Here is a 26,016-nt window from a genome sequence, read left to right as displayed (position 1 = left end):
AAGACAGTTTTGCATGGGCTTGGAAAGATACACTCAACATACTTCTGTTTTAAGCAATTTTAATTCTAAACAAACATATGACACTCTAATATGTGTAATGGGTTCCGGAGACACTTGTAGAGGTAACTTCTTTATTACAATCCAACACTCCAACAGTCCTGATACTCTGTTACAGCGTAAGTACACAGCCAAGATCCACTACTCTGGCTACGCTCTGGAACTCGCCCTCACAAGGACGTAGAGCTGGGAGTTCCAGAGTCCTACCACTGGCTCTCACAGCATCCCAGGGTCCTGAGATGGCTGGTCTTGGGTCTTGGGTCTTGAGCTACAACTGCTCTCGATCGTCCAGGGAGCTGCCCTTTTATGCCTCGTCCCCAACGAGGGGTGGGGTTGTGTGCGCCCCCAGATGTCCCACAGAGCACAAACAGCCCCCACCCGTTGGTGGCGCCAAGGGGCTTAAGCGTCTGGGTTGCCTGGGAACCTAGCGCCTGGCGCCAAGGGGCTTAAGCGTCTGGGTTGCCTAGGGTCCCAGAGCCCCCAGCAGCCCCTCCCCTCTTATGTCACTACATATGCAAAGGCGAAAGCATACGTCCATAGATTAATTGGCGAAATTATGCAACAAGATTAGCGAAGCTTTCTCTGATTAACTGCCATTGCGTGTATCGGCACCATCACGCTTGGAATACATTATAATCAGATGGTAAAGTAGTTGGAACGTGCCAACTACTGCCTAAAGCACGTTCCAACTACTGTCTAAAGCACGTTCCAAATCATTGAATGACTGTACTGTATATGAAGGTACAGTATAGATTCCCGCAGCTAAACAAAACACGCCACCACAGAAAACAGGAACGACAGCAATTACTCATGTTGTAAAGTTAATAGCATAGCTGTGCTATGTGGTGGACAACAGCGCATTACAGCAAAATCATGTGTACTGTACGTCTATGCTCCCTTGTCTATGCCCTCACCTTCAACAACCTGCACTAACCATCATGGTGAAGTACAGTAAAAAAAACACGATCCTCATCCAGCAGTGCAATGAAACAGTGCCGTGCATGTGCAAAAGCACCGTTTAATAATTGTTAAATACAATAAAATAACGTTCAGCAAAACTACTGCACTTCCTCATTTTCGAGAATGGTATATATATCAGTTACCCTGCACACACTTCCTGCTCATTGCATCAGTTGTGCTGTGGAAGAATCTATATTTCTGATCAAGGTATGTAAACGCATTTTCTATTTCACCTGAAAACAGCATGACATGTTACTATTGCATTTTCTAGGCCTCAAATTTCCAACCACTCCGTTATACAATGGATTGTCGAATGCCATGTTAAAGATAGTCAGTACATCCCTTTCATTGATATTAATACATGAATTGTCAAAAAATACTTTCTTGCTTATACATCAAGGCAGCAATAAAACAACGTTGTGTATGTATGATTAACTGCTTTCGCACCAGACGTAGCCAACCATGCTACTCGGAGGTGCCCAATAAATCCTTACCGAATCTCAATGCTCTTAGTCATAAGTCTGAATTTGCATCTAATTAAGCATTGCCATCTGTGTTTGCGTGAAATCAATATATTTCTACCATGAACCGAAGATATTGTGTTGAACTTACTAGAAACGTTTTGATAGACCTGAGATAAGAAATATGTGGTCTGTGGATAAGGTGTCAACCCTACATGTAAATGGATTATTTACTGAAACCTAGGGGCCACTGAGACCTGAAGTCTCCATTTCAAGGAATAAATGGGTAAACTATTTGACTAATTCCTATTTGGAAAATGTTGCATGTGGGTGGAAACCATAATACACACATAAAACACACATACTGTGCACTTATAAGCCGATAGGTTAGAAACACTATTTTATGCTGCCAGCTACTGGCCTCATTATATGGCACCAATTTAGTGGTTTTCCCCAATGGGTGTAATATACAGAAATCATCGCTATGTGCGAGTTCTGGATTGGCGATTTTTGCATATTCGCGATTTACTAAATGTATACTAATTCCATATTCGCGACTTATGTAGACTCGCGGACTCCAGTGTTTGCGAGTTTACGTAGTGCCGGACCACCGACACCTGGGAGGTGCGCGCAGAATGTTGTTACATTTGAAACTGTCTGATAAGATTAAGAAAACCCTCTCAGCTGTCCACTTAGTCCCGCAGTGATCCTGCTCTGAACTCGCTATTGTGCATTTTTTTATGTTTACGTACTTGCTTGTTAACTGCCCTAATCATGGTTCTCAAGCGCCCAATGAGTGGAAAGTGTGTCTGCTGAAAAAAAAGCAGAAGTGATGAGTTTAAGTGAAAAAAGTGTGAAACTAGATATTTGTCAGTGCGTCTGTGGTAAGCGACATTTTGGTATAAACGAATTGACTGTGAGGTCCATTAAAAAGAATGTGAATACAGTCAATGAAAGTGTTGTGTCATCATGGGATCTCCCTTGCCAGTCATAATATAAGAATAGGTTTTACTCTTTCTGGCAATAAAACAGGTGTTAAGATGTTAAAAACGCCAAACAAAAACTTTTTGCAAGGAATCATGTCTGCATTAACCACATATACTTGTGGTGAACATGCAAACAAAATACATGCTCTGGTAGTATATGTATTGTCTTTGAAACTGATTGGTCCACACTAGAGACAACTTTCTTTAGAGCCTAGTCTCAAACAGTGTTAGACCAGAGGACGCCAAAAGGCGAACAGCACAAAGACAATGCACTATCAGGACATTGAGAGCTCAGGACATTGTAGCTGCTCACCCCGAGCTCTCAAAACATGCAAACAACATGCTGTGATAATATATGCATTGCCTTGCAAAAGGTTATCTGGTGTTTTAACATCTTAACACCTGTTTTTTTTGCCAGAAAGTGTAAAAAACAATTCTTATTTTTCAGTCTATGGATTGTCGGCATGTGCCACGACAGTCAGTCAAATTTTCTGGGGATAAAAATCAGGGGGTTCTTCTTCTTCTTTAGTGCTGCCTAACGGCGTGTGCGACTTCACGATGATATTGGTCCCGGTCTAGCACGGCGTGTAGAGTTTGTGCTGTTGTTAATTGTAGCCATGTTTTGATGTTACTAAGCCATGTCGTTTTTGGCCGTCCTGGTCGTTTTTTCCCTTCGATTTTTCCTTCCAGGATTTGCTTTAATAGCTGGTATTTGTGGTCGTTTCGGGCAATGTGGCCTAGGTAGTAACACTTCCTGCTAATGATGGTCTTCAGCAGTTGCCTGTCAGTGCCCATATCTTGCAGAACTTGTGTATTGGTGGTTTTGGCTGTCCATGGGATTTTCAGCATTCTTCGATACAGCCACATCTCGAAAACTTCGAGCCTTTTTGTTGCTGTTGTTGTCAGTGTCCACGTCTCTACTCCGTACAGCAAAATTGACCAGATGTAGCATTTCAGTGTGCGCAGTTTCAGTGATGTACTCAAGTTGCGGTCTGCAAGGAGTGTTTTCCATTTAATAAATGCTTGCCTTGCTTGTTCAATTCTGCTTTTGATTTCGACTTCATGGTTCAACTGATCGTCAATGATTACACGAAGGTATTTAAATCGGTGTACTTGTTCCAATTTTTCGCTGCCCAGCTTGATTGTTATTTCGCTTGTAGTTCGGCTGACCTTCATAACCTTTGTTTTCTTTTTATTAATTCGTAAGCCCCATATTTGACTCTCTGTGGCAACCTCGTCCAAGATTTGTTGTAGGTCTTGTTCTGAATCGGCCAGCAGTGCAGTGTCGTCGGCATACCTGATGTTGTTGATTTATTGTCCATTGACTTTAATACCAATGTTTTTATCTGCTAATGTTCGATCAAAAATCTGCTCCGAATAGATGTTGAAAAGACTGGGTGAAAGTGGGCAGCCCTGTCGTACACCTTTTTGTATTGGTGTTGGGTCTGTCAATTCGTTGTCATATCGGAGTTGGGCTGTTTGCTTCCAATAAAGAGCAATGATGAAGTTGATGTCGTTTTTATCTAGTCCCAGTTGTTTTAATAGAGCTGCTAGTCGGTCGTGGTCGACTGAATCAAAGGCTTTCTCGTAATCTATGAAGCAGATGTACACTTCTTTCTGATGTTCGTAGCATCGCTGTAGTAGTATCTGTAGACAGAAGATTGCTTCTCGTGTGCCTAGTCCTTTTACATGTTTTTTTATGAGCAGCTGTTGGTTATCACTGGGAAGACATGTGAGGGCTGTGTGTTTATGGGAGGGGGGGAGAGACGATGTGGATGTTATTATGTTGAGGGGGAGCGTATGGAACGGAGCGTGGGAAAAGCAATAGCAAGGTGGAAGAGAGGGTGGGAAGATTGGTTTAAGTAAAGTACAGGTGGAATTGGAGATAGGGCAGTAAACAAGGTGTTAAAAGTGAGGTCAAAGGAGTCACGTAAGAGCATGGGGGGAAGGGTAGGTTCAGTTGGATTGAGAAACTTCTAGAAGATAGGTGGGGCTAAGTGGTGAGTGGCGGGAGGGTGAGCAAAGTGCGTGAAGCAGAGACGGACGAGCAGTGAGTTGGGTTGGTAGATTATCGAAGTTAATAAAATATTAAAGTTACCCGAACATACATTTCCAGTCAGGGTGAGCATGTAACACTTTTTTTCTTGTCAACAGTTGCCTCCTACTGTAGACGTAGTTACAGAGGTGGTTGTGCAAGGAGTGTGGACACGTCTCATCTTATCCATATGTTTGAGAAATTGACCCGGGCATCGTGAGTGTGCCTTCGTGCGACAGTTCGCAACACAGCCAATGTTACCCAAGTCACAATAACCATTCCATCCATACGTTATATCTGTCAGACACCGCTGTTGCACAGTGAATACTGTAAGGGCAGGTCAACCGAATGACAGGCCGGGAGCAAGGGATAGGCACAGCTGCAAAGTAACCATATTCACCACTGACACATTATCATATCACTGAGCCATTGGCATGTACATTGTCTGACAAGCCTAAGCTCTAATAATACAAAACACGTTTTCAGCTGGGGGACGTACCCGTAATATCTCTCGCAAATTCCCTTTGAACAGAATGAAGACTGACCTGAAGTGGAGAGACATGAAGTTAATTTTCTTCTTGTGTCTTCTGAATGGTGTGCCCACTGCTGGAAAGCACCCAGAGATTCGTCGCTGGTGGCCCAGCACTCTGCCTTGTGAGGTCAAAGTGTCCCAGAAAACGAACACATCCGATGCGGACATTAAACTCTCCTGCAACAATAGAAATTTATATAACGTGCCAAAGAACATCCCAGCAAACACCACAATATTGATCTTAAGTGACAATAATATCAAGCTGGTTAAACGAGAAAGTTTTTTCGACTGTAAGGTACAGTATTTTATAACATTAACATGCATCTTGTTGTATATGTCGGGTCTTGAAAAATGTATAAAAAATAATACAAATTAAATAAAAATGGAAAAATGCATAATGATTCGAAATTACGTAAATTTATGTAATTATGCACGTAATTTATGCCAAATATGGATGTGCAATTGCAATAAGTTATGCGAATGTATGTGATTATTTTAATGTATGTAGTTACGATAATTAGGTTCGGCTTAATTGCCTAGGGTTGCATTATCAATCGGGATAATACAATGAATTGTATGGAGTTATGCAAGTGTAATGTAATTATGCTAAATTAAGCTCGGCTTCGTTGTCTAGGGTCGTATTATCAATCGGGATAATACAATTATTCTTGCTTTAACATTTACTGATTATGTCTTAGTGTGTTTATGTCAGGTTCTTATAATTAAGATTATTATGCATGGACTTAGGAAGGCACCACTCAGACACTTCTGGGTTAAGCAATTTAAATTTCTAATAAAAAAAAACATAGCATTCTAATATGCGAACTCTTATGCTTGGAATTGTCAACACAGTACTCCTGGAGATGTTATCCTCATTGATCCGTACATTTAACCCTCAATGATTACGTTTGTTAAACTGGGTAACAGAACAATCAATAAATTCCTCAGAGTAACGCGAGCATACGCGGCGATAGGAAAAAGTCCTTAAAATGAATGTAACAATATTTATACAAACAGTAATGAAGGGACCTGTTCCTAAAGAAAGAGTAGTTATCAATTAATTAATTGGCAAGATTATGCAATTAACGAAAACGAATGACTAAAATACTTCTAACAATCGTATTCAGTGTAACTCAACGGGCAGCAATGCTTTTCACGATCAGTTGATATTTAACGCACCACCTTGGAACGGCAACCCTTCTTGAAACACAAAGATAACTTTTTGGAACAATTTTATTAGTCCCGATATGCGTGTTGTGTGCGTGTGTCTTCTTTACCACTTGTTGACTTGGCGGCTTACGCGGTATGGCGTTCCTTGTGCTGAAAATACCTCGGGTTCCCAGCAGGGCCGGTGGGACCGGCGTGTGTGTGTATTAAACACACGGCGCTCTTGCCTGCGCCATTCCTCTTGGCGTTGCAGCTCTCCACTGCTGGTTGAGTTGGCGCGATGCTCGCCGTCGATGGTGCGCGATGATTCCGTCGTCAGATAGCACGCGCAGCTCACCGCTGGTCACCGTTCCTCACTCTTGTCTTGGTTCCCAGCTGGTGCTTGTCGGTGTGTGTGTGGGTCGAACCCACGGCGCTCTCGCTGGCGCTGACACTCCTGCTCACGGGCGGCTGGTCAGGCTCTTTCCCCTGCTCCGTGCTCTCTCCTTGATCGTGCAGCTGCCAGCTTCACATTGACACCCGCCCTTACTTCAGGGCTGCGCTGGCTCGGGCTCTTTCCACTGCTCCGTTCTCTCCCCTTGCTTCCTCCGTGCTCTCTCCTTTATCGTGCTGCTGCCAGCTTCACACGGGCACCGCTGGTGCCTCTCCCGCCCTTACTTCAGGGCTGCGCTGGTTCAGGCTCTTTCCACTGCTCTGTTCTCTCTCCTTTCTCTCTCCTTGCTTTTGCCCTTGGCGTGCAGCTGCCAGCTTCACACGGGCACCCGCTGGTGTCTCTCCCGCCCTCACTTCAGGGCTGCGCTGGCTCAGGCTCTTTCCACTGCTCTCTGCCCTTACTTCAGGGCTTCGCCTTGTCGTTGCTCAAATTTCGTGCTCTTCGCCTTCTTCCAAGAGGGCTTTTGCTGCGAGCTGCTCGTCGCTGGCTGGATCACTCACTCTCAAAACTTGTAAATTGTATTAGCACACCTCTTAGACAACTCTGATAGCTTAGTACTGTACAACTTATCACAATCCCCGATTCTGCAAGCAACTCAAAACATCAGGATAAATATAGAATAAAACTTTCAGCGATACTCTGTCGGTTCATGCCGAACTCAGCTCTTAACAACACATTGTCCCTTCTCTCTACGAGACATGACACCCATGGTTGATCTCGAGGCCATGCCCCGGAGCCTGCCCCTGAATTGCATGATCTCTGTCCATGCTTAAATGTGAAATTCTCTCCCCTCTTTGCACGTCTCTTGCGAAAAAAAACAGATGCCCTCTGTCTCGTTCTCCTCCTAAGGAAAGCTGTCTCAGGTGTGGACCAATCAACTTCAAGGACAGTGCATACATTATCAGAGTTATGTTTTTTGTTTGCATTATGACTGCAGGTATTATGGTCTATGCAAACATGACTCCTTGTAAAAAAGGTGTCAGTTTTGTTTCCAGATAGAAGGGTAAAAAACCAATTATCATATTTTTTACTGGCAAATGAGGTTCCAATAGTGTAAATGCTTACCCCGAGCTCTCATACTCTGATGGTGCATTGTCTTTGAGTTGTGCGCCTTTTGGCGTCATCTAGTTCATTGTCTTTGTGTTGTTCACCAAAAGGCGAACAACACAAAGACAATGAACTATCAGGACATTGAGAGCTCAAAACATTGTAGCTGCTCACCCCGAGCTCTCAATGTCCTGATAGTGCATTGTCTTTGATGTGTTCGCCTTTTGGCACCTTCTGGCAATCCCCGAATGTAAACATAAGCACAAAACTACTTTTTAATGCAGATGTGTTTGGTTGATTTGTTTACCTTCCTTGTATTTGTGTAGTGAGTCCAACTGAGTCGCAGACGTTGTCTTGGGAGCAACACTATTAATTAAGCAACTTCAACCTAACATCACACAATCTACACTCGGGTATCGAATGCCCATCTAACCACGCTACGGCAGAAGTAGACATGGTTCGCTATCCCGGCCCGGACCACAAGCTGGGGCCCGGACCACGTGGCTAGAGGCTTCGTCTCCGCGACGTGGATCTTCTTCACACCAGCACACGAAGAACCCCGAGCTACTCACGGGGCCCCCGTTATATCCCCCTGGGCTAAGGCTGGCTCCGCCCTTCGCCCCGCCCACCTTCCAGATCTCTTGAGCTCTTTCTCGAAGGCTCCCGAGAGCTCTTTTAGACCACGTGACCGCCCAGCAACCCCTGTCCACCAGTGGCGCCCCTCCAATATCCGGTCATGTGTCAGCTGGTCAACCAGGGTATCATGCCCCAACGTAACCCTGGCTGGCTGACTCTCCCTCTCGCTCCCTCACTGGGAGCCCGCACCGCACACTGCTCACGGTGCCTCCACGCTGACCAGCGCTCACCCAAGCCCCGCTAGGGCTGGTACTACACCCCGTAAGCAGGCTACACATACTGTTAACACATTATCCACCATGGCTTCGTAAGCCCGGCACCACACAGTGGCAATCACAGTCACTACATTACCCCCCCCCCCCTCCGTAGCTTCCAGCCGTCTGGCTGCCAACTCTCCCCCAAGGAAGCAACCGACGTACAAATATACAGAACATAACAACAAGTTTGCTCCAACAAACAAAACAACGCAATAAATTACCCAACCCAACTGTACAATATATATACGAAAAAAGAAAAAAAACGAACAAACAACACAATAATCGCACCGAATGAGTCTTTGAACGAAAAAAACAAGCGCACTCTCCGGGCGCTGGCAATCGCGATAGGGCATCAGTGTTCATATACCGAGAACCCTTACGATATGTGACATTGAATGAAAAATCCTGCAGGATTTCGAGCCAGCGTGACAATTGACTGGAGGACTGGTCCACACACAGCACATACTGGAACACCGCGTGATCGGACCGCACCTCGAAGTGTCGCCCGTACAAGTATGGCCGATATTGTTACACAAAAACCACAATGGCCAACAGTTTCTGGCACGTTACGCAGTACCGCTGCTCAGCCGGAAACAGCACCCTGCTGCCATACGCAACCATGTGCTCCACGCCATTTATTACTTGAGATAACACCGCACCAATGCCGGTATTACTGGCGTCCGTGTTCAAAATGAACGGCAACGAAAAGTCGGGATAACGCAGGGGAGGGGCATTAACCAGCCCGTCACGAATAGAGCAGAACGCAGCCTCCTCCTCCTCCCCCCAATTAAAATTTTGGCCCTTTGCTGTCAGGGCGTGGAGAGGTTTAGCTACAGACGCGAACCCCGCGACAAATCGGCAATAAGAGGCAAAGCCGATAAAACTGCACACCTCGCTGGCAGAGGTGGGGGTCGGCCATGTCCGAATGCAAGCAGTTTTCTCGGGGTCCGTCGCAATACCCGATTCGCTTACTATGTGGCCCAAGTATCGAACAGATTTTTGGAGCAGATGACATTTTTGGAGCTTGAATTTCAGGTCGGCCGCATGCATCTTAACGAAAACAGCCCACAGGCAATCCAAATGCTCATCGAACGTGCGGCTGAAAACAATGACATCATCTAAGGAGATTAGGCACGAATCCCACTGGAGGCCAACCAAAACCAATTCCATCAACCTCTGAAAAGTGGCCGGCGCAGAATGGACCCCCATCGGGAGCCGGTTAAACTCGAACAACCCTTGCGGTGTTTGAAAAACTGTCTTGGGCCTTGAGGCCTCGTAAAGCAGCAACTGCCAAAAACCCAACAAAAAGTCAAGGGTGGAAAAGAACCACGCGCCCACCAGAGCATCCAACAAATTCACGACAGAAACTTTGTTAAGCTTTCGGAAATCGACACAAAAACGCAGACTGCCATCAGTGCTTCTTAACAACGACGATCGGAGCACCCCATTGACTGGTGCACGGCGAGATGATATCCGCAGCCAACATTTAATCCACATGCCGCACGAACGTGTTCCTTTTCAGCTGGACTCAGGCAGTAAGGATTCTGCTGAATGGGGGTGGCATTTCCCGTGCCAATATGGTGGCTTAACAGGGACGTGCGACCTATATAAAATTTACTTTCACTAATAATGTCCGAAAACTCCCGCAGGAGCGCTCTCACCTTCACCGTTTGCCCCGTGGATAAATCGCTGCATTCCAAGCATCCATGCCTCATCCACATTCCGAGGTCCATGAGACCGAACACCGACGCCGATATTCCCCACGACATCTGCCTCCGGACATGCCGGAGACGCATGAGCGATCACGAAACCCTCCTGAATGACCGTAGTGTCCGACCCGGCATTAAGGACTTGAATAAACGGTGCCTGGTTCCGGGAGACCAGCGTCTGAGCTGCTACGAGTGACATCCCCCAACTAAGCTTATTCGAGGGACCCAACACAATACCGTCCCCCACAGTGCACGCATCGAGCGGTTTACGTTAATCGAAGGGGCACCAACATTTGCGCACCGGGCGGAATCCAGACCGTTCGGCACGCAAGTGCTTGCACCGCGGCGTTAGCAGAATACATGCAAGTCAGAGATGGAAGAAATGCCATACGCCGTCCCGACGGCAATTCCAAATAGCCTTGGTCGAGACAAATCTACAGGGGAATTTTGCCGAGATAATCAGTCCCCAGCAAGCACGGGACAGCCAGGGCCGTAGAAACCAAAACATGGCCCGACAATGAGACATCGGCAATGCGCAACTCAACAGAAATCCGACCGATTATCCCCAATGATCCGCCGATGGCGGTGAAACACAGAACATCCACCGGCTCCAAAACCCAACACCGGAGGGGCAAAATGTTGTAAATGAGTTCGAAAATAATGGTTGAAGATGCGCCGGTGTCAACAAGCATGCGAACTTCAACCCCCTCAACGAACCCAAGCACGGCCGACGACCCCGCGGTCGCTGCGATCACGCGATGAGCCAGCTCCGACCACTGATCTGGTCGGAGCGGCCACGCCTCGCGAACATACACCAACTCCCCCCGAAACCACGCGCGACCCTGACGCAAATCGGACCCCCCCGATGGGTGAAGTGAACACCGGGGCCAAGTGTGAGGTGTGCCGCGACTCGCCTTAGGAAGCAGGGAGTCGTAGGAAGGTGTACGTCCCAGGGGCCGCCGTCGAGCAACCCGGCAGCCCGACAGGACGTGCCCCAGCAGGCCGCAGTTGTAGCAGGTGACCCGTCCACTGCTGGACTGGGACAAAGCAGACCTCGGCCGCCACTGGTCGTCCCGTCACCGATCTCCATCACCCCGACGATCGCCGCTCCGCTGATGCAGCGAGCACATGGAAGACGCGGAGCACGCCACCAACACCCTGTCATGTTGCAAGGTCTGCTGCACCTGTATGCACTTGGCGATCTTGAGCGAAAACACCTCCCCGTCCTCGGCGGGAAGCAGAGTATGGAGATCCTTGGCGAGTCCCAACATCTTCTCGAGGACTAAGGCGTCAAGGCCATCGTGGAACATTTTCGGGAAGGCGGCATTCGCCAGCGCCAAGGGAACACTTCTGTAGGCGAGAGCCTACTCACCATCCCCTTTTCCGCCTCACGGCAAACTTCTGACGGGTGTTCAACGCCTGCATGAGGGTGGACCTCTTGAACAGCGGAATGGCGAGGAATGTCGCCAAAGCATCATCGTCGAGGGCGGCGGGCAGTGCCTTCAGCGTGTACGACTCCGACCATCCCGCCAAGTCGGCATTTGTGAGAAATCGCCGCTTAAATGCCACCAAATCGCCGCTGTCAGCTACAAATTATTTAATGAAGGGCAGCTGACGGCGGAGCGACTGGATGTTGATCAACGAGGACGTCCCCGCTTCAAGCTTGGCGGGCTCAGCGCTCCCCGCTGGCGGCAAAATGGCGCCCGCTAACGCGGGCAACGGCAATAGCGTTCCTTTTGTGAAATGGCGTCCGAGTCGCCCCGTCCGGACATCTCCACCGCCCCATCCTTCGCCGTCGAGGGTAGGGACCGCATCTCGACGAGAATGGAGGACGCCGCTTGGAGGAGGTCAGAGAGACGGCCGTGCGCGTCCCTGACGAGCTCCTCCAGTGAAGGCGAGGCGCTCCGCGCCCCAACTGCGCCCTGCTCTGCCGGCAGTGCCTCTGCACCTTCCTCGGCGGCCGTGGACAGAATCAGCTTGTCTTCATCATCCGACGCCCGTACATGAACTCTGCGACGCATAAACATGATTCGTCTACCGCTAGCTACAGTTTAGCAAGTTGGCCACTTCCGACACCAGTTGTAGTGAGTCTAACTGAGTCGCAGACATTGTCTTGGGAGCAACACTATTTATTAAGCAACTTCAACCGAACATCACACAATCTACACTCAGGTATTGAATGCCCATCTAACCACGCTACGGCAAAAGTAGACATGGTTCGCTATCCCGGCCCGGACCACAATCTGGGTACCGGACCATGTGGCTAAAGGCTTCTTCTCCCCGACGTGGATCTTCTTCACACCAGCACACGGAGAACTTGGAGCTCCTCACGGGGCCCCCGTTATATCCCCCCTGGGCTGGAGTTGGCTCTGCCCTTCGCCCCGCTCACCTTCCAGATCTCTCGAGTTCTTTCTCAAAGGCTCCCTAGAGCTCTTTTAAACCACATGACCACCCAGCAGCCCCCGTCAACCGGTGGCCCCCCTCCAATATCATCCGGTTACGTGTCAGCAGGTCAACCAGCGAATCATGTCCCAACGTAACCCTGGCTGGCTGACGCTCCCTCTCGCTCCCTCACTGGGAGCCCGCAACGCACACTGCTCGCGGTGCCTCCGTATTGACCAGCGCTCACCCAAGCCCTGCTTGGCCTGGTACTATGCCCCGTAAGCTGGCTACACAAAATGTTAACACATTATCTGCCGTGGCTTTGTAAGCCCGGCACCACACAGTGACAATCACAGTCACTACACTTGTGTTGTGTAGTAACTCTTGACACCAAGCAGGATTGTAGAACCACAAGGAGATGAAACTTCAGGTAAGGGCTTACGCCAGTTTAATAACACTCTTCATACAACTCTGTGTACTGCACACTCACTGACTAGTTACACTCTACACTCGACGCCTACACCCGTTATGGTGCGCGTCAAAACTCTGGCCTGCACGTAGAACTTCTTACAACTATCTACGCCCTGGTACGGCTTCTCTTGCCTACTTCTTCGTCTGCCCCGGGCAGAGGTTCACCCATCACCGCCCGGCGATGAGGTGAGACCTCTACCCCACTAGCCTTTCTTCGGCGGCGGCTGGGGTGTTCCTACGCAGGCTTTCGTTCCTATTCCCATGGCGGCCACTTCATTCTCCCTACGGCAACCCCGCCTTCGTCCCGGTGTCCCCCTTAAGTACCCCGCCGCCTCGAAGACATGACATCATCACATCACGTCATCCCACTCCTCTACATATGATATGACGTCATCCCACTACTCCTCGACACTTGCACCACTATCATGTTTTTGTCCTGTTTGTTGTTGTAACGTTCTGACCTCGTGCCCCTACTGGACATCTGTGAAAAGAGCTGTATAGCTCATCAGATTCCTACGGCAGTATAAATAAATATTCTGATGTATGGGAGTCCAATTATGCAAAATTAACATCTGTAATTTAAAAAAATCGCGTTACCGGTATTTACTTTGATCCACATTGCTCACTGTAGCTCTTAGGTTGCGCGGAAGGTACCACTCACTCAGTGGGTGGACGATACCAACAGTTTCACATGGACTTATACATTTAAACATAAAAACAACCAATAAACATCTAAATAAAATAAGTGCAACTCTTATTGTACAATTATGAACAAATTACAATTTATATCAACAGAATATGGTTACGTTTTATTTGTAAAATTGTGAAATAATGGGATATAATCACCCCTGTGGTTGATAATGGTTTATCCGCGGGTTTTAGCGGAGAAATATTTTAAATATATTTTATTCAATTGTAATTAAACTTTAAAATATACGTCTTAAATATACAAATAATTTTTTTTGGTGTGTTAACATCCCGATTGTAAATGTTGTTTTGACCAATCAACAGGCGTTAAAGAAGGAGCGTTACCACGACACACGCACAAAACTACTAACTTTTATATATAGACGTTTTACATTGACTTAAAACGCAAAGTAGCACTTGCAAACTGACCAGCGGAATTATTTTGTTCAGCCGAGCGATGTAATGAGTCAGCCTCGCACTGGGAATTACTGTGTGCACGCGTACGTGTGTGTAAAAGTGTGAGTGTGTTTTTGTAAATTGTCTATGTTTAAATAGTGTGGTGTACTGTAGCATGGGGTGTAGTGTGGTGTACAGTAGTGTGTGTACTATCGTGTATGTGTGTGCTGTAGAGTGTTGTGTACCGTACCGGTACTGCCTGGACCTTTGTGTAATACAGAAGTCCGGTGGACTGGTTCTAGCTCCAGTCATCATGAGGGGTGGACAGTTTTTCACTCGCGGTAGGAAACTAGCAAACAGCAGGAAGTGGCACTTCTTTTGAACAAAAGAATAAAGGGGGTGTGGGAGCATGGCGGTGAGGTGTGGGAAGCTATAAGTCACAGGCTACTGTGAGCTTGCCTCATCAACAAGAGGTTAGGAATGGTGGTGGTGGTGGTTGCTTACGCCTCCAGCGAAGATGAACATTAGTGGACGGATGCAGACAATGGCGATGAGTCAGACGCCTTCTAAAAACCCCTGTCCCAGGTGCTAGCTAAAGTGGCCCCTCAGGATAAAGTCATCTTGTTAGGTGACTTTAATGCCCGAGTGGGTCATGATGCAGACACTTCTGTCCAGCCCAAGGGCTTGTAATTACAAACATGCTGTTCCGGCATCGGCACATCTACACAAAATCATGGATGCACGCCGGGTGTAAGCAAGACCATCTGCTGGACTATTTAATTATGGACCAGCGGATGCGGGCCCATGTCCTTGACACCAGGACTTACTGTGCAGCTGATCTGACCACTGACCATCGATTTGTCATCTGTAAGATGCGCCTGTCATTTTTTCCACTCCGGTGGTGGGTGTCCATCTAGGACCCCATTCAAACCCACAGTGGCCTGGTCTCAACTATCTTCTTGGTTCTTTCGGTAAAGTCACGTAGAAGGGAAGTCATCTGGCCACATGGCCGGCCTGCTCTAGACCAATTCCTCGACCACATCAATTCCATACACCCAGCCATCAGATTCACCATGGAAGTCGAAAAAGATGGCAAGCTACCCTTTTTGTATGTTCTAATTAAAAGGAGACCTGATGGTTCAATGAGCCATTCTGTCTTCAGGAAAGCCACCCATACGGATGCTTACCTAAACCGGATTCCCACCACCATCCATCCCAGAAGAACTCCCTCATCAAGACTCTATACCATAGAGCCCAATGCATCTCCGACCAGGAACACATTGCCAGTGAACTCAAACACGTGCGCCAAGCTCTTAAGGCTAATGGTTACTCCGACTACACAATCCGCAAAGCCATCACTCCAACCATCAAGAAGGATCCTGTTGAGGAGCCTTTGAAAACCATCACCTTACCCTACATTGCTGGGGGTCACAAAAAAGATCTCCAAAATCCTGATTAAACACAAGATCCAGGTCCGATTCAACACAGTACATAAAATCCGTGATTTGGTCCCGTCTGTAAAAGACGTGGTTCCAGACATACAGTAGCCAGGCGTCTACAAACTAAGTTGGTAGCAGTTACATTGGAGAAACCAAACGACATGTCTCGGACCGCATCCGTGAACATAAAGCAGATCTGAAACACGGTAGGACAAACACCTCAGCCGTGGCAGATCACTGTTACAATTCAGTGGGCTCACATGGCATTGACTTCTCCAAGACAGAGGTTCTCTGCAAGCCATCTGGCTACCATGAGAGATTCGTTCATGAGGCGATCCACATATACAAACACAGAGACAATTTCAACCGAGAAGATGGATTCTGGCTCAGCAATCATTGGAAGAACGTAATAAACCATTTCGGATTTTAACTGATTGTTGTTCACGTTTATGGTGACTTTCAGAATGCAGTCCACTCACTGGCATTGACTGTGTATCTTGTGTTCTCCACAGGGAATGCATTATTTGCTCTGCTGCGGGCCTCCTGCCACCGTTCTCCCATTGACATGTTTCGTGGCTTCTACATACTATTAACATTCCCTCCCTTTGTTAATGCTACCCCCTCCCTCTGATGCTGCTAATCCTGCATAATGCATGGGCATAATATGACTTTGAAACCCCCCCCCCCCGCCCACCTCCTACGCATTTCCCATAAATATGCTAAATTCCTCTTGATATGCAAATTATTTTGTTAAGGCGCTCTTCTTCCACCTCCAACCCAGCTTATATATACGCTCCAAGCTTGGCCGTGTTTCATTCTTCACCTGAAGACGGCTACTTGCGTTGTAGCCGAAACGTCGTGAGAATGATTTTATTGTGTTTTATTTTTATTATTTTATTACTTCCCTTCTACGTGACTTTACCGAAAGAACCAAGAAGATGAATCCCTGCAGTCACGAAAGCTTTAAATCGAAATGGTCTCAACTAGTTGAGGATAGTTGCAAGTATAAGTTTCAACATTGCGTTGCAGCTGGAGTTGGCTGAGGGGAAATGGGTGAGGTTGAGTACTGTGGGTCATGCAGCTGCAACGGCTGTGCTGGGTATGCGATCCAGACCTCCCCAGAGTCCCTGGCTGATGGAGGAGGTATTCTTGCTCGTTGAAAGAAAACGACAGGCCCACTCCCATCGTTTACAACATCCAACATTGGAGAATGAGGAGGCTTATCGCAGCCTTCGCTCCGAGATTCGGAGAGCCATGCGAGAGCCATGTGGTGCTGCAAAGATGAGTGGTGGGCGTGGGTTGCTGAGGAGATGGAATCTGCCTCAGTAGTCCGCAATTAAAAATCACTTTACTTTTCATAAAAAAAGTAACTTGCAGCACCTTACCAATCACCATCCTTAAGGGAAATAATGGTAATCCGATCTCCGACCCTCAGGAACAGGTCTAGGTTTGCAGAACATTTTTGTGAGGCCTTGGGGGAGGGGAATTCCCTCAACCCAGACAACATGGGGCAAGGTGGGGACAACCCTGCTCGGGCTGCGGACCCTCAAATATTAACATAAGTAGCCACTCTTTCTGAATGGTTGGCTGAGGTGCCATCTGTGGACGAAGTGCGAGGAGGGATCCGAAGTCTGAGACCAAGAAAAGCGCCGGGCAGAGACGATCTGCTAAGTGAAATGCTGAGGGAGAGTGGCATCTGTGTGCAGACTGTGCTACATGACATCACAACTGTTTGGACCAGAGGATGGGTTCTGCAGGATTGGAAGCATGCCCTGGTGGTCCGCACAGATTTTAGCTATAGGGGCATCTCTCTTCTAAGTGTGTCAGGAAAAGATTACTCAACATCGCCTTGTCAGGCACCCTGAGGAGAGGCTTGCGGAGCCCCAATGTGGTTTCAGACCAGGGCGGTCCTGAATGGATGCAATATTCTCTGTCCGTCAGCTACAGCAGAGGTGTACGAAATTATCACAATACCTACATCTCTGCTTTATTAACCTAGTCATGGCCTATGATACCATCTACAGACCAGGGCTGTGGGCAGTTATTCGTGCTTTCGGAGTCCCTGACTCTCTGCTCACAATCATTAAGGGCCTTCATAATGGTGGGCAGACCTGGGTAAAGCTACGTGGCCAGGAGTCGGAGCCATTCCGACTCCTGGGATGTCCTCTGGCTCCCACATTTAACATAATCTTTAACCACGTAGTTCGAGAAGCTTTACATGGCTGTACTAGAGGAATTTCCTTCTGGTTCAGCAAGGACGTAGCCATGGAGTCAACATTGGGGGGGACCAAATCTTCCAGGGTGTCTGGGGTCCCAACCCAGAAAAAGATCTAAATTTTTAAACTCACTTCCTGCCTAAAATCTTTAAAAATTCACTAACACATGGGATGGACTTTTTACTAAATTTTTACAATAATGTCTAATAGTGTATTGTATTACATTGCTCTGTTTTGACTTTTTTACCATTTCTTGTTTCATTGTATGTAATGGCAGAGATTAGGGTTTGATAAAGTAAATGTATGCATTGCTTTATATGAAGACAAGTTCAGATATTGTGGCCAAGGTTTAGCACATTTTTGTTTTTATTTACCTAGCATAGCAAAACATTTTATAGCAATATTTTGGGGGGGACATTTTGAGAATATTGGGGGGGATGTCCCCCCCCCAATATATATTATAATTCCAGCGTTGTGGTACAGATACAATGGGAGGCTAATCGATGCCCGGGTGCGGTCGAGAGATGGCTCCCTATTGGTAAACCATGTTACATATTCTGATAATCTGGTGATTGCTGCTCACTCAAAGTCGGAGTTGGAGGCGCTGCTGCTGAACCTGGAGTGTGCCACTAAGAGGAGGAGTTGGAGGCCCTGCTGCTGAGCCTGGAGTGTGCCATTAAGAGGTTTTACCATCAGCCCCACAAAAATAATCACCTGCATGTGTTTTTTGTGCTACCAAACACTCCACCCCCTCAGCTCCCCATCGGTGGTGGAGCAGTTGTGGAGAGAGTGGAGAGTTTTGCATACCTGGGCAGTGTTTATGACCAGTTACGGTTTGACTGCAGAGGTCTCCGAATCAGTCGGGCGGCATTATCTTTTCATGTGCTGCGCAATGCTGTGTGGAAACTACCTAGTCTGTCGCTCTGCACAAAGCTTCGGGTCTTCTCGGCCACAATCATGCCCCCCTTCTCTATGCTTGTGAAACGTAGACCCCTCTAATGGAACATCTGCACCGGTTGAAAACATCCAAGCTGGCATGCCTACAATCCATCCTGGGTTTATCCAGGCTGGATTGTGTAAGGAGCTCAGAAGTCCTTGAAAGATCTGGACACATTCCCGTCAGTGAGCTCCTCTGGCAGGCAAAGCTTCATTGGCTGGGTCATGTGGCCCGCATGCCCAGCCACCGCATGCCCAAGCAGCTTTTGTTTGGCCGCATATAGGAGGCTAAATGGACATAACATGGGCTGGAGAAAAGATGGACTGATGGTGTCGTTGAGGATGTAGAGCTTAGGTGTACTTGCCGACAACTGGTACCAGCGGTGTCAAAATCGGCCTCTATGGAGGAGGCTCGTGATGGACGCTACTGAGCAATTGGAGACAGTCACCCTCCAGCAACAACAGGCGGCAGAGGAGCGACGATCACAACAATGAGCGGAGCGCCGGGCGACTAAAATGCAGCAAATTGACACAGTAGGGGGTACAGCTGGTGCATCTGCCAGTCATCTCAGTCAGCCAACCCATGGCACCTGGGTCTGTCCCGTGACCTGTCAGCGAACCTTCGACACTTCACATGGCCTCAAAGTGCACCTGGCCTGGCACAGGTGCCGTGGTAATGTCACCGTCACTTCGTGGTGAATGCCGGGTATTGTTATTGGTGTATTGTAATCTATAGTGCATTGTGGTTTGTATAGCACAGTGTGTAGTGCACTAGTGTGTACAGTGTGGCGCTGAGTGTGCGTGTGTGTGGTGCATGCTGAATGTGTAAGTATTGCAGGCTATGTGTACGTGTGGGCCGTGGTGGTGTGAGTGGGGGGTGTCTATGTAGATAGATCAGTACGTGCGAGAGGCTAGTAACCCCTCAACCTGGCACTTTCTCTACCAAGCACCATGGTGGAACACCGAAATAAGCTCGTGCTAGAGACCATGGGGACAAGCGTTCGTGATCCCTTGTGGCCAAACTCCATCTGGCAGAACCAGACTGAACCCCCCTCTCAGGGTTCCTCTCGGACAGGGATAGGGAACGTCCGGCCCGCGGGCCGTATAAGGCCCGCAAAATAATTTCGTCTGGCCCTGCCAAGGCAACCGCAGGCGGGACTCGAAATTAAATAAATCTAGGAGCAAACCTGGAAAAGCAGTTGCGAGTAGCAACATCATCAATACCAGCTAACATCACACGCCTCACCAAAGAGAAGCAGTTCCAGCCATCACATTAGGGGTGAGTTATTTAAATGTTTGACCAAATATAACAGGATAATTTTTAAGTTGATAATTTTGTATGGCCCGCGAATGATGTTATAAATATCCAAATGGCCCTTGGCAGAAAAAAGGTTCCCCCACCCCTGCTCTAGGAACAGAAGACTGAGATTGGCCACGTGGAATGTTCGGACTCTGGTTGCGGGGGGGAGGCTGCCACTACTCTGCCGGGAGATGGACCGGTACTGCTTGGACCTCTGTGGAATACAGGAGGTCCGGTGGACCGGTTCTGGATCCAGTCATCATGAGGAGTGGACAGTTCTTCACTCACGTGGCCTCAAAGTGCACCTGGCTTGGCATATGCGCCATGATGATGTCACCTTCACTTAGTGGCGAATGGCGGGTATTAGTGTGGGGAGCGGTAGTGTAGCAGTGAGCATGCTACCCTACAAAAGCGGCGACCCGAATTTGATTCCTGTTCATGGCCAACATCAGTGACGATTATCTGCACCGCCCCTGGGCCTCTCCTAGGTCACTAAGCCTCAAATTAGTACCTGGTGTGTGTAAACATCGCCACTGGGGAGACAAAGGCAGCCGGGCATAGTGCTAGCCATTCACCCCTTGTGTACCATACTGGCCTTAGGCACTGCTTTCTAACAGTACTTACTCAATGGTCTGTTAAGGCTATATGGAGGATCGTTGTCAGGGTGTGTACGCTTGCCCAGTGTGTGTGTGTCTGTCTTTGTGTGTGTGTATTTGTGCTCATGCGGGAATACCCCATGTGTGTGCAATTGTGGTTACTCATTGCGTCCTTTCCGACAAGCAAGCCAGCACCAGGCCTCAAGGTAAGTGAAGATAAAACAGATTTTTTTTTCTATTTATGTTACGTCATTTTATGTTTTATTTACTATACAATATTTTTTGACTGTTACATGCACATGTACAATATTTATTCTTATTTACGAGTTTAACAATGCTTCCCTTTCTTGAACCGTGATACATTTCAAAACACTGACCGTATGGGCATTTAAATACAGTCCGGGGTTCTCCTGGCTGCCATACAGCATGTTGTGACGGGAGACAGCCCTGAGAATCGCATAGCTCTTGGTGCATCACTCTTCCTGCCAAATATTTCTTGTCACATGATGAATAACCATGGGAACTGCTATCTTGGGTTCTTTGGGGTCACTATTCTCCAGTGACCGAGCACTAGGAGTGAATCAATTGTGATATCAAATAGCGTTGCCTGTAGCCATGGCTCCATACATTCTAGCACAAGACAGCAGTGCTCACAAAGGCTTTGTTTCCAACAATATGTTATCTGCTCCCTATGCTGAAGGATCAGGCGTAAGCTGAAGCTCCAGGAATAGGAGCACGGCCTCAGATGTCTGAGCCAAAGGCATTCTTCAGGGTTCAAACATCGAGAAATTACTATTTGCCCCTCCTGGAGTCCTTAAAGCAAAAAATAAGGCAGGAGTCGGTTGAACCAGCCAAGCAAGTCCTTCCACCAAACGAGCAAACTCACAGCATGATAGGCACTGGACGAACTCATTATTTCTGGCCGGGCATGATGGCAGATATTCGCGCATGGTTGGCCTCATGTGTAGAATGTGTGCGGCGGAAACCGCCAGCACACCCGGTCAAAGTTTCCCTACAGCCAATCGAGATTTCGCGGGTCAATGAGTTGGTGGTCCTGGATATATTGGGATACCTACCTTGTAGTGACAGAGGTCACAAATGTCTGCTAGTAGGGGTCGAATATTTCAAGTGGTGGCCGGTGGCGTGGTCCCTGGCAAATCAAACTGCTCAGTCAGTAGCAGAAGCTTTTGTGCATGGATATGTTATGGACAAAGGGGCCCCTTAAAAACTTCTAACAGAACAGCATAGAAACATTTCCTCGAAACTGATACAGGAAGTATGTGACATCCTAGGCACCAAGAAAGTACGCACTTCTCCACACCACCCACAAACCGATGGGATAAATCACACCATCACTTCCATGCTATGTCAGGTGGTCAATGAGACTCAGACGAACTGGCACTTATACATAGGCTGGATCCTGGCGGAATAGCGGCTAGCCCCGCATGCATCGACAAGATACAGCAGTGGGAGACGGTGAGGGAGGCGGCATGAGCCACGGCGGCTTCCGCCCATTCTGTGAATGAACGGGCTATGCCAAAGGGAGTGATGCCCCTAACTTTCATAGTGGAAGATAGTGCATGGCTACACTGCCGACAGGTCCCCTTAGGGACCTCGCCCAAACTGCACCTGTCCGTGGCAGGGTCCTGTGAAGGTCGTGGAGATTCTCAGGCCTCAATGTATACTTGTCCAATTGGGACGCCGGCGATGATATGTACAACCGGTCAAAGCCTACTGCGGACATGCCACTAAACTTGGAAGAGCACCCACTACACTCACCAAAAACTGGTTTACTGCGAACACATACACCTTCACCTCTTCACTCACCATCATCACTGCCGAGGTCGGGGAAGTCACTTTCCGCGACTAACCAACCTCAAGAAGGTTGCCTTCCTTCTCCAAGACCAACGACAAGGTGCAGCAACATCTGACCAAGCCGAACCTAAATGTCCTGGTTACCCGGGCACGGACCCGGGCAATGCTCCCACAGTGATGAACAATCACCGCATGCTAGACCACGGAACCGCAGATGAAAAGGACATTGTTCTTTCGTGCCAGAAGTTGTTCGCTAGTTGCTCGCATGTTACGGTTGGAGGGTCCGGTTGAACCCCTTGTAAGCACCGTCTTGTTTTACGGTTCTTCATTTATTGCTGTCTTAAATTCTGTTCTGCATAAACATACATTCCATACCTATACACAAAGTGACAGGACTCGGGTTGAGTTAGAAATTGCTTGTTATTGACCAACAAAAGTGTTTTTTTCGACTAGCAGGGCTACCCTGAATCCCTTGTATTCACATGGGCTGTGTTTAGTCGAGGACAACTTTTTCTTCGGGTTGGGGGGAGGGGTGATGTATTACTGATACTTACGTGATTCGAGGGTAGAAATACTTGCGTAATCCAAGGGTACAGTGTCAGGAAGACGTCACCGGGAGAGGCGGGGAAATCGGAGTAGGGTGGACGCGTGTGGCATGAGTTCGCGTGGAATAAAGAAACGTGTTGACGAAAGCCTGGTGGACCCTCTACAAATATATACACATGCGGTATTAGAATTAGGGACAATGTTAATTTGGTGAGTTAACTTGTACTGTCTTATTTGAACCATGTTTGTTATATTTGTTTGCAGGGCTCACTGAAGGAGTTGGATCTAAGTGGAAATTGTTGGCGAATGTACCATCAAAACTTACCATCCACTCACTGCAACCATAAATTCACCATTGAAGAAGATGCTTTCGTTGACCTGCTGAATTTAACTTCACTCAGTCTGAATAGAAACAGCCTCATACTCGTTCCCAAAAAGCTGCCACAAAGTCTGAAAACGCTATGGCTGGAATTCAACCACATTACAACTTTAAGCAGCGGAGATTTTTATGGCTTGCACAATCTTCAAAATTTACACTTGTGTTGTAATTGTTACTTGTCAAACGCTTGCTACAAATCGTTCAATATATCACACGATGTTTTTACCCTACCAAATCTCACTTTTCTAGATGTATCTAGTAACAATCTAACAGATGTTAAGCTGAATCTTTCAACAACAATACGAAATCTCGTCATTGGCAACAATGACATTAGGAAATTAAGAAGACAGCATTTCCATGGCATGATGCACTTGGAATCCCTGGATGTGGCCTTGAACTGCCCACGATGCATCACTGCATCCTTCCCCTGCAAACCATGTCCAAACAATGGACCACTAGATATTGACACGTTTATTTTTTCTGACATGCCACTTTTAACCCACATAGACTTAGCTAGCACATCACTCAAGAAGATCCCACCCCTGCTGTTTGAGAACAACACTCACATGACATATTTAGATCTGTCATTTAATTATTTGGGTGGTGAAATTGAAAATGGCATATTTCTAAATTACCTGCAACGAATAGAGCATTTAAATCTATCCTTTAATTATTACTTTCAAAAGTATCCAGTCGAGCTGAAACTTTCATCAAATTTTGCCAATCTCACTTCTTTAAAAGAACTTATTTTGACGGGTCTTATTTTTCAGTATCTGGGTATAAACAATTTAAATCCTCTGAAAACCCTCCTAAATCTAACGTCCATAAATTTATCACTTAATTTCATTAAGCAGGTAAATATTATGGCATTCAAGGGACTTTCACAATTAAATGAGATAATTCTCAGTGAAAATCTGATTTCACCAGAAAACAATGCAGGCTGTCTTATTCCAAAACCAGATGTATTTGTGAACACTGTGGAAAAGAATGAAGGCAGTGTTTTGTTCTTGATATCAAAACACGACAAAAAAGTCGGTGTTCCACAATGTAAGATGTATAACAAAGTCTTAGACCTCGGCAACAATAGTATTTTTTTCATACAAAAAAAATACTTCCATGACATGGGGAACATTGAATGCCTAGTTTTGAGCAGAAATTTTATAAACCAGGCATTAAATGGCACTGAATTTAGCAATCTCCCAAAACTTAAATACCTTGACCTTTCTTATAATCGAATAAGTTTGGTTTTCAACACTGCTTTTTCAGAGTTGCCTTACTTAGAGGTGTTGGATCTCAGCTATAACCAGTATTACTTTTCACTCGATGGGCTTGTGCACAGCATCAATTTTATTTCTGGTATGTCTGCACTAACAGAGCTTCGCCTGGTAGGGAATGGTATCAGAAGTCTGTCGACAGACTCTCCCCTGTACAGTAACACTCTAAAAACGCTAAACTTTCAAGGAAACAGACTTGACATATTATGGGAAGATGGAAAACATTTCAACTTATTTGAAAATTTTACACAGCTGCAAAACCTTGATATGTCTCACAACAAGATAAGGTTTATTTTAAAGAACAGTGTGTTTGTGCATTTAAAAAAACTGAAAGTGTTAAACATTAGCCATAACCGACTGACACGTATTCCTTGGGATGAACTTGCCAAACTAGAACATTTACAACAACTGGACCTTAGCTACAATCATCTGACACAGTTATCAGATGTATCAAATAGTACATCCATCACAAAGCTGATAATGCGTAACAATAATATAGCTTTAATCAGTGCAGATTTTGTAAAATCAATGCGACTCCTGACTGTTTTAGATATAAGGCGCAACAATCTAACTGCAGAAAGCCAAGAAAGGTTTTCTATTCACAATATGAAACAACTCGAAGTATTGCAACTCTCTGGAAACCCATTTCTGTGTACATGCTCCAACGTATGGTTTCTGTCTTGGATCAACTCAACTACTATTATTATTCCTAAGCTGGCTACCAATGTGAAATGTAAATACCCATTGGACACATTTTCTGGAAAGAATATAGGAGTTATTTTTTCCCTGAATGAGTCACAATGTGAGTATATAACCACTGGCATGGTATTATTTTTGATATACAATGTGTTAATTATTTTATTGATGGCTACATCATTCATCTGGGTACGTTTCCGTTGGAATTTTGCACATTTGTTCAGGTCATTTTGTCGAGGAAAAGTTAATTATAGCTATGAAAACCTCAACCAAAACTCCTATGATGCGTTTGTCGCATACGACTCATCTAATGCAGATGTGTGTGAGTGGGTCCTGAAGGAAATTCGTGTTCATCTGGAAGAGAAATCAAACTACCCCTCGCGTTGTCATCTCTGTATTGAAGGACCGTGACTGGATGCCAGGGATCAGTATTTCGAACAACTTGGCGACCAGTGTCTACAATAGCAGGAAGACTGTGTTTGTCCTAACAAAAGACTACATCACCTCCGACCACTTCCGGCAGGCTTGGAGTATGGCCCAGCAGCGAATGATTGATGAGAAGAAAGATGTAATGGTGTTTGTCATATTGGAGAGGATGCCATC

The 26,016-nt window shown here is 46.8% G+C and overlaps 1 protein-coding gene and 1 long non-coding RNA gene across 2 annotated transcripts; one reads left to right on the top strand and one right to left on the bottom strand.

The window, feature by feature from the left end:
• The first annotated feature begins 1,188 nt into the window (after window positions 1-1,188).
• On the top strand, window positions 1,189-25,968 carry LOC133351488 (toll-like receptor 7). The gene is made up of 3 exons (XM_061566745.1): window positions 1,189-1,224; window positions 5,032-5,326; window positions 23,329-25,968. Exons 2-3 carry the CDS (start codon window positions 5,033-5,035, stop codon window positions 25,822-25,824), a joined length of 2,790 nt encoding a protein of 929 aa, XP_061422729.1. The 5' UTR covers window positions 1,189-1,224; window position 5,032; the 3' UTR covers window positions 25,825-25,968.
• Window positions 4,111-6,941, bottom strand: LOC133351489 (uncharacterized). Its single transcript, XR_009756185.1, has 3 exons — window positions 6,362-6,941; window positions 5,045-5,150; window positions 4,111-4,457 (listed from the first exon to the last, which is right to left on the bottom strand). It is a non-coding gene; the product is annotated as an uncharacterized LOC133351489 (long non-coding RNA).
• Window positions 25,969-26,016: the final 48 nt, after the last annotated feature.

Source organism: Lethenteron reissneri, chromosome 37 (assembly GCF_015708825.2).
Source record: "Lethenteron reissneri isolate LAM-NWPU_2019-01 chromosome 37, ASM1570882v1, whole genome shotgun sequence".
NCBI classification, from domain to species: domain Eukaryota; kingdom Metazoa; phylum Chordata; class Hyperoartia; order Petromyzontiformes; family Petromyzontidae; genus Lethenteron; species Lethenteron reissneri.
The sequence above is the reverse complement of the archived record's forward strand: the minus strand, read 5'-3'. Positions and strand labels throughout refer to the sequence as shown.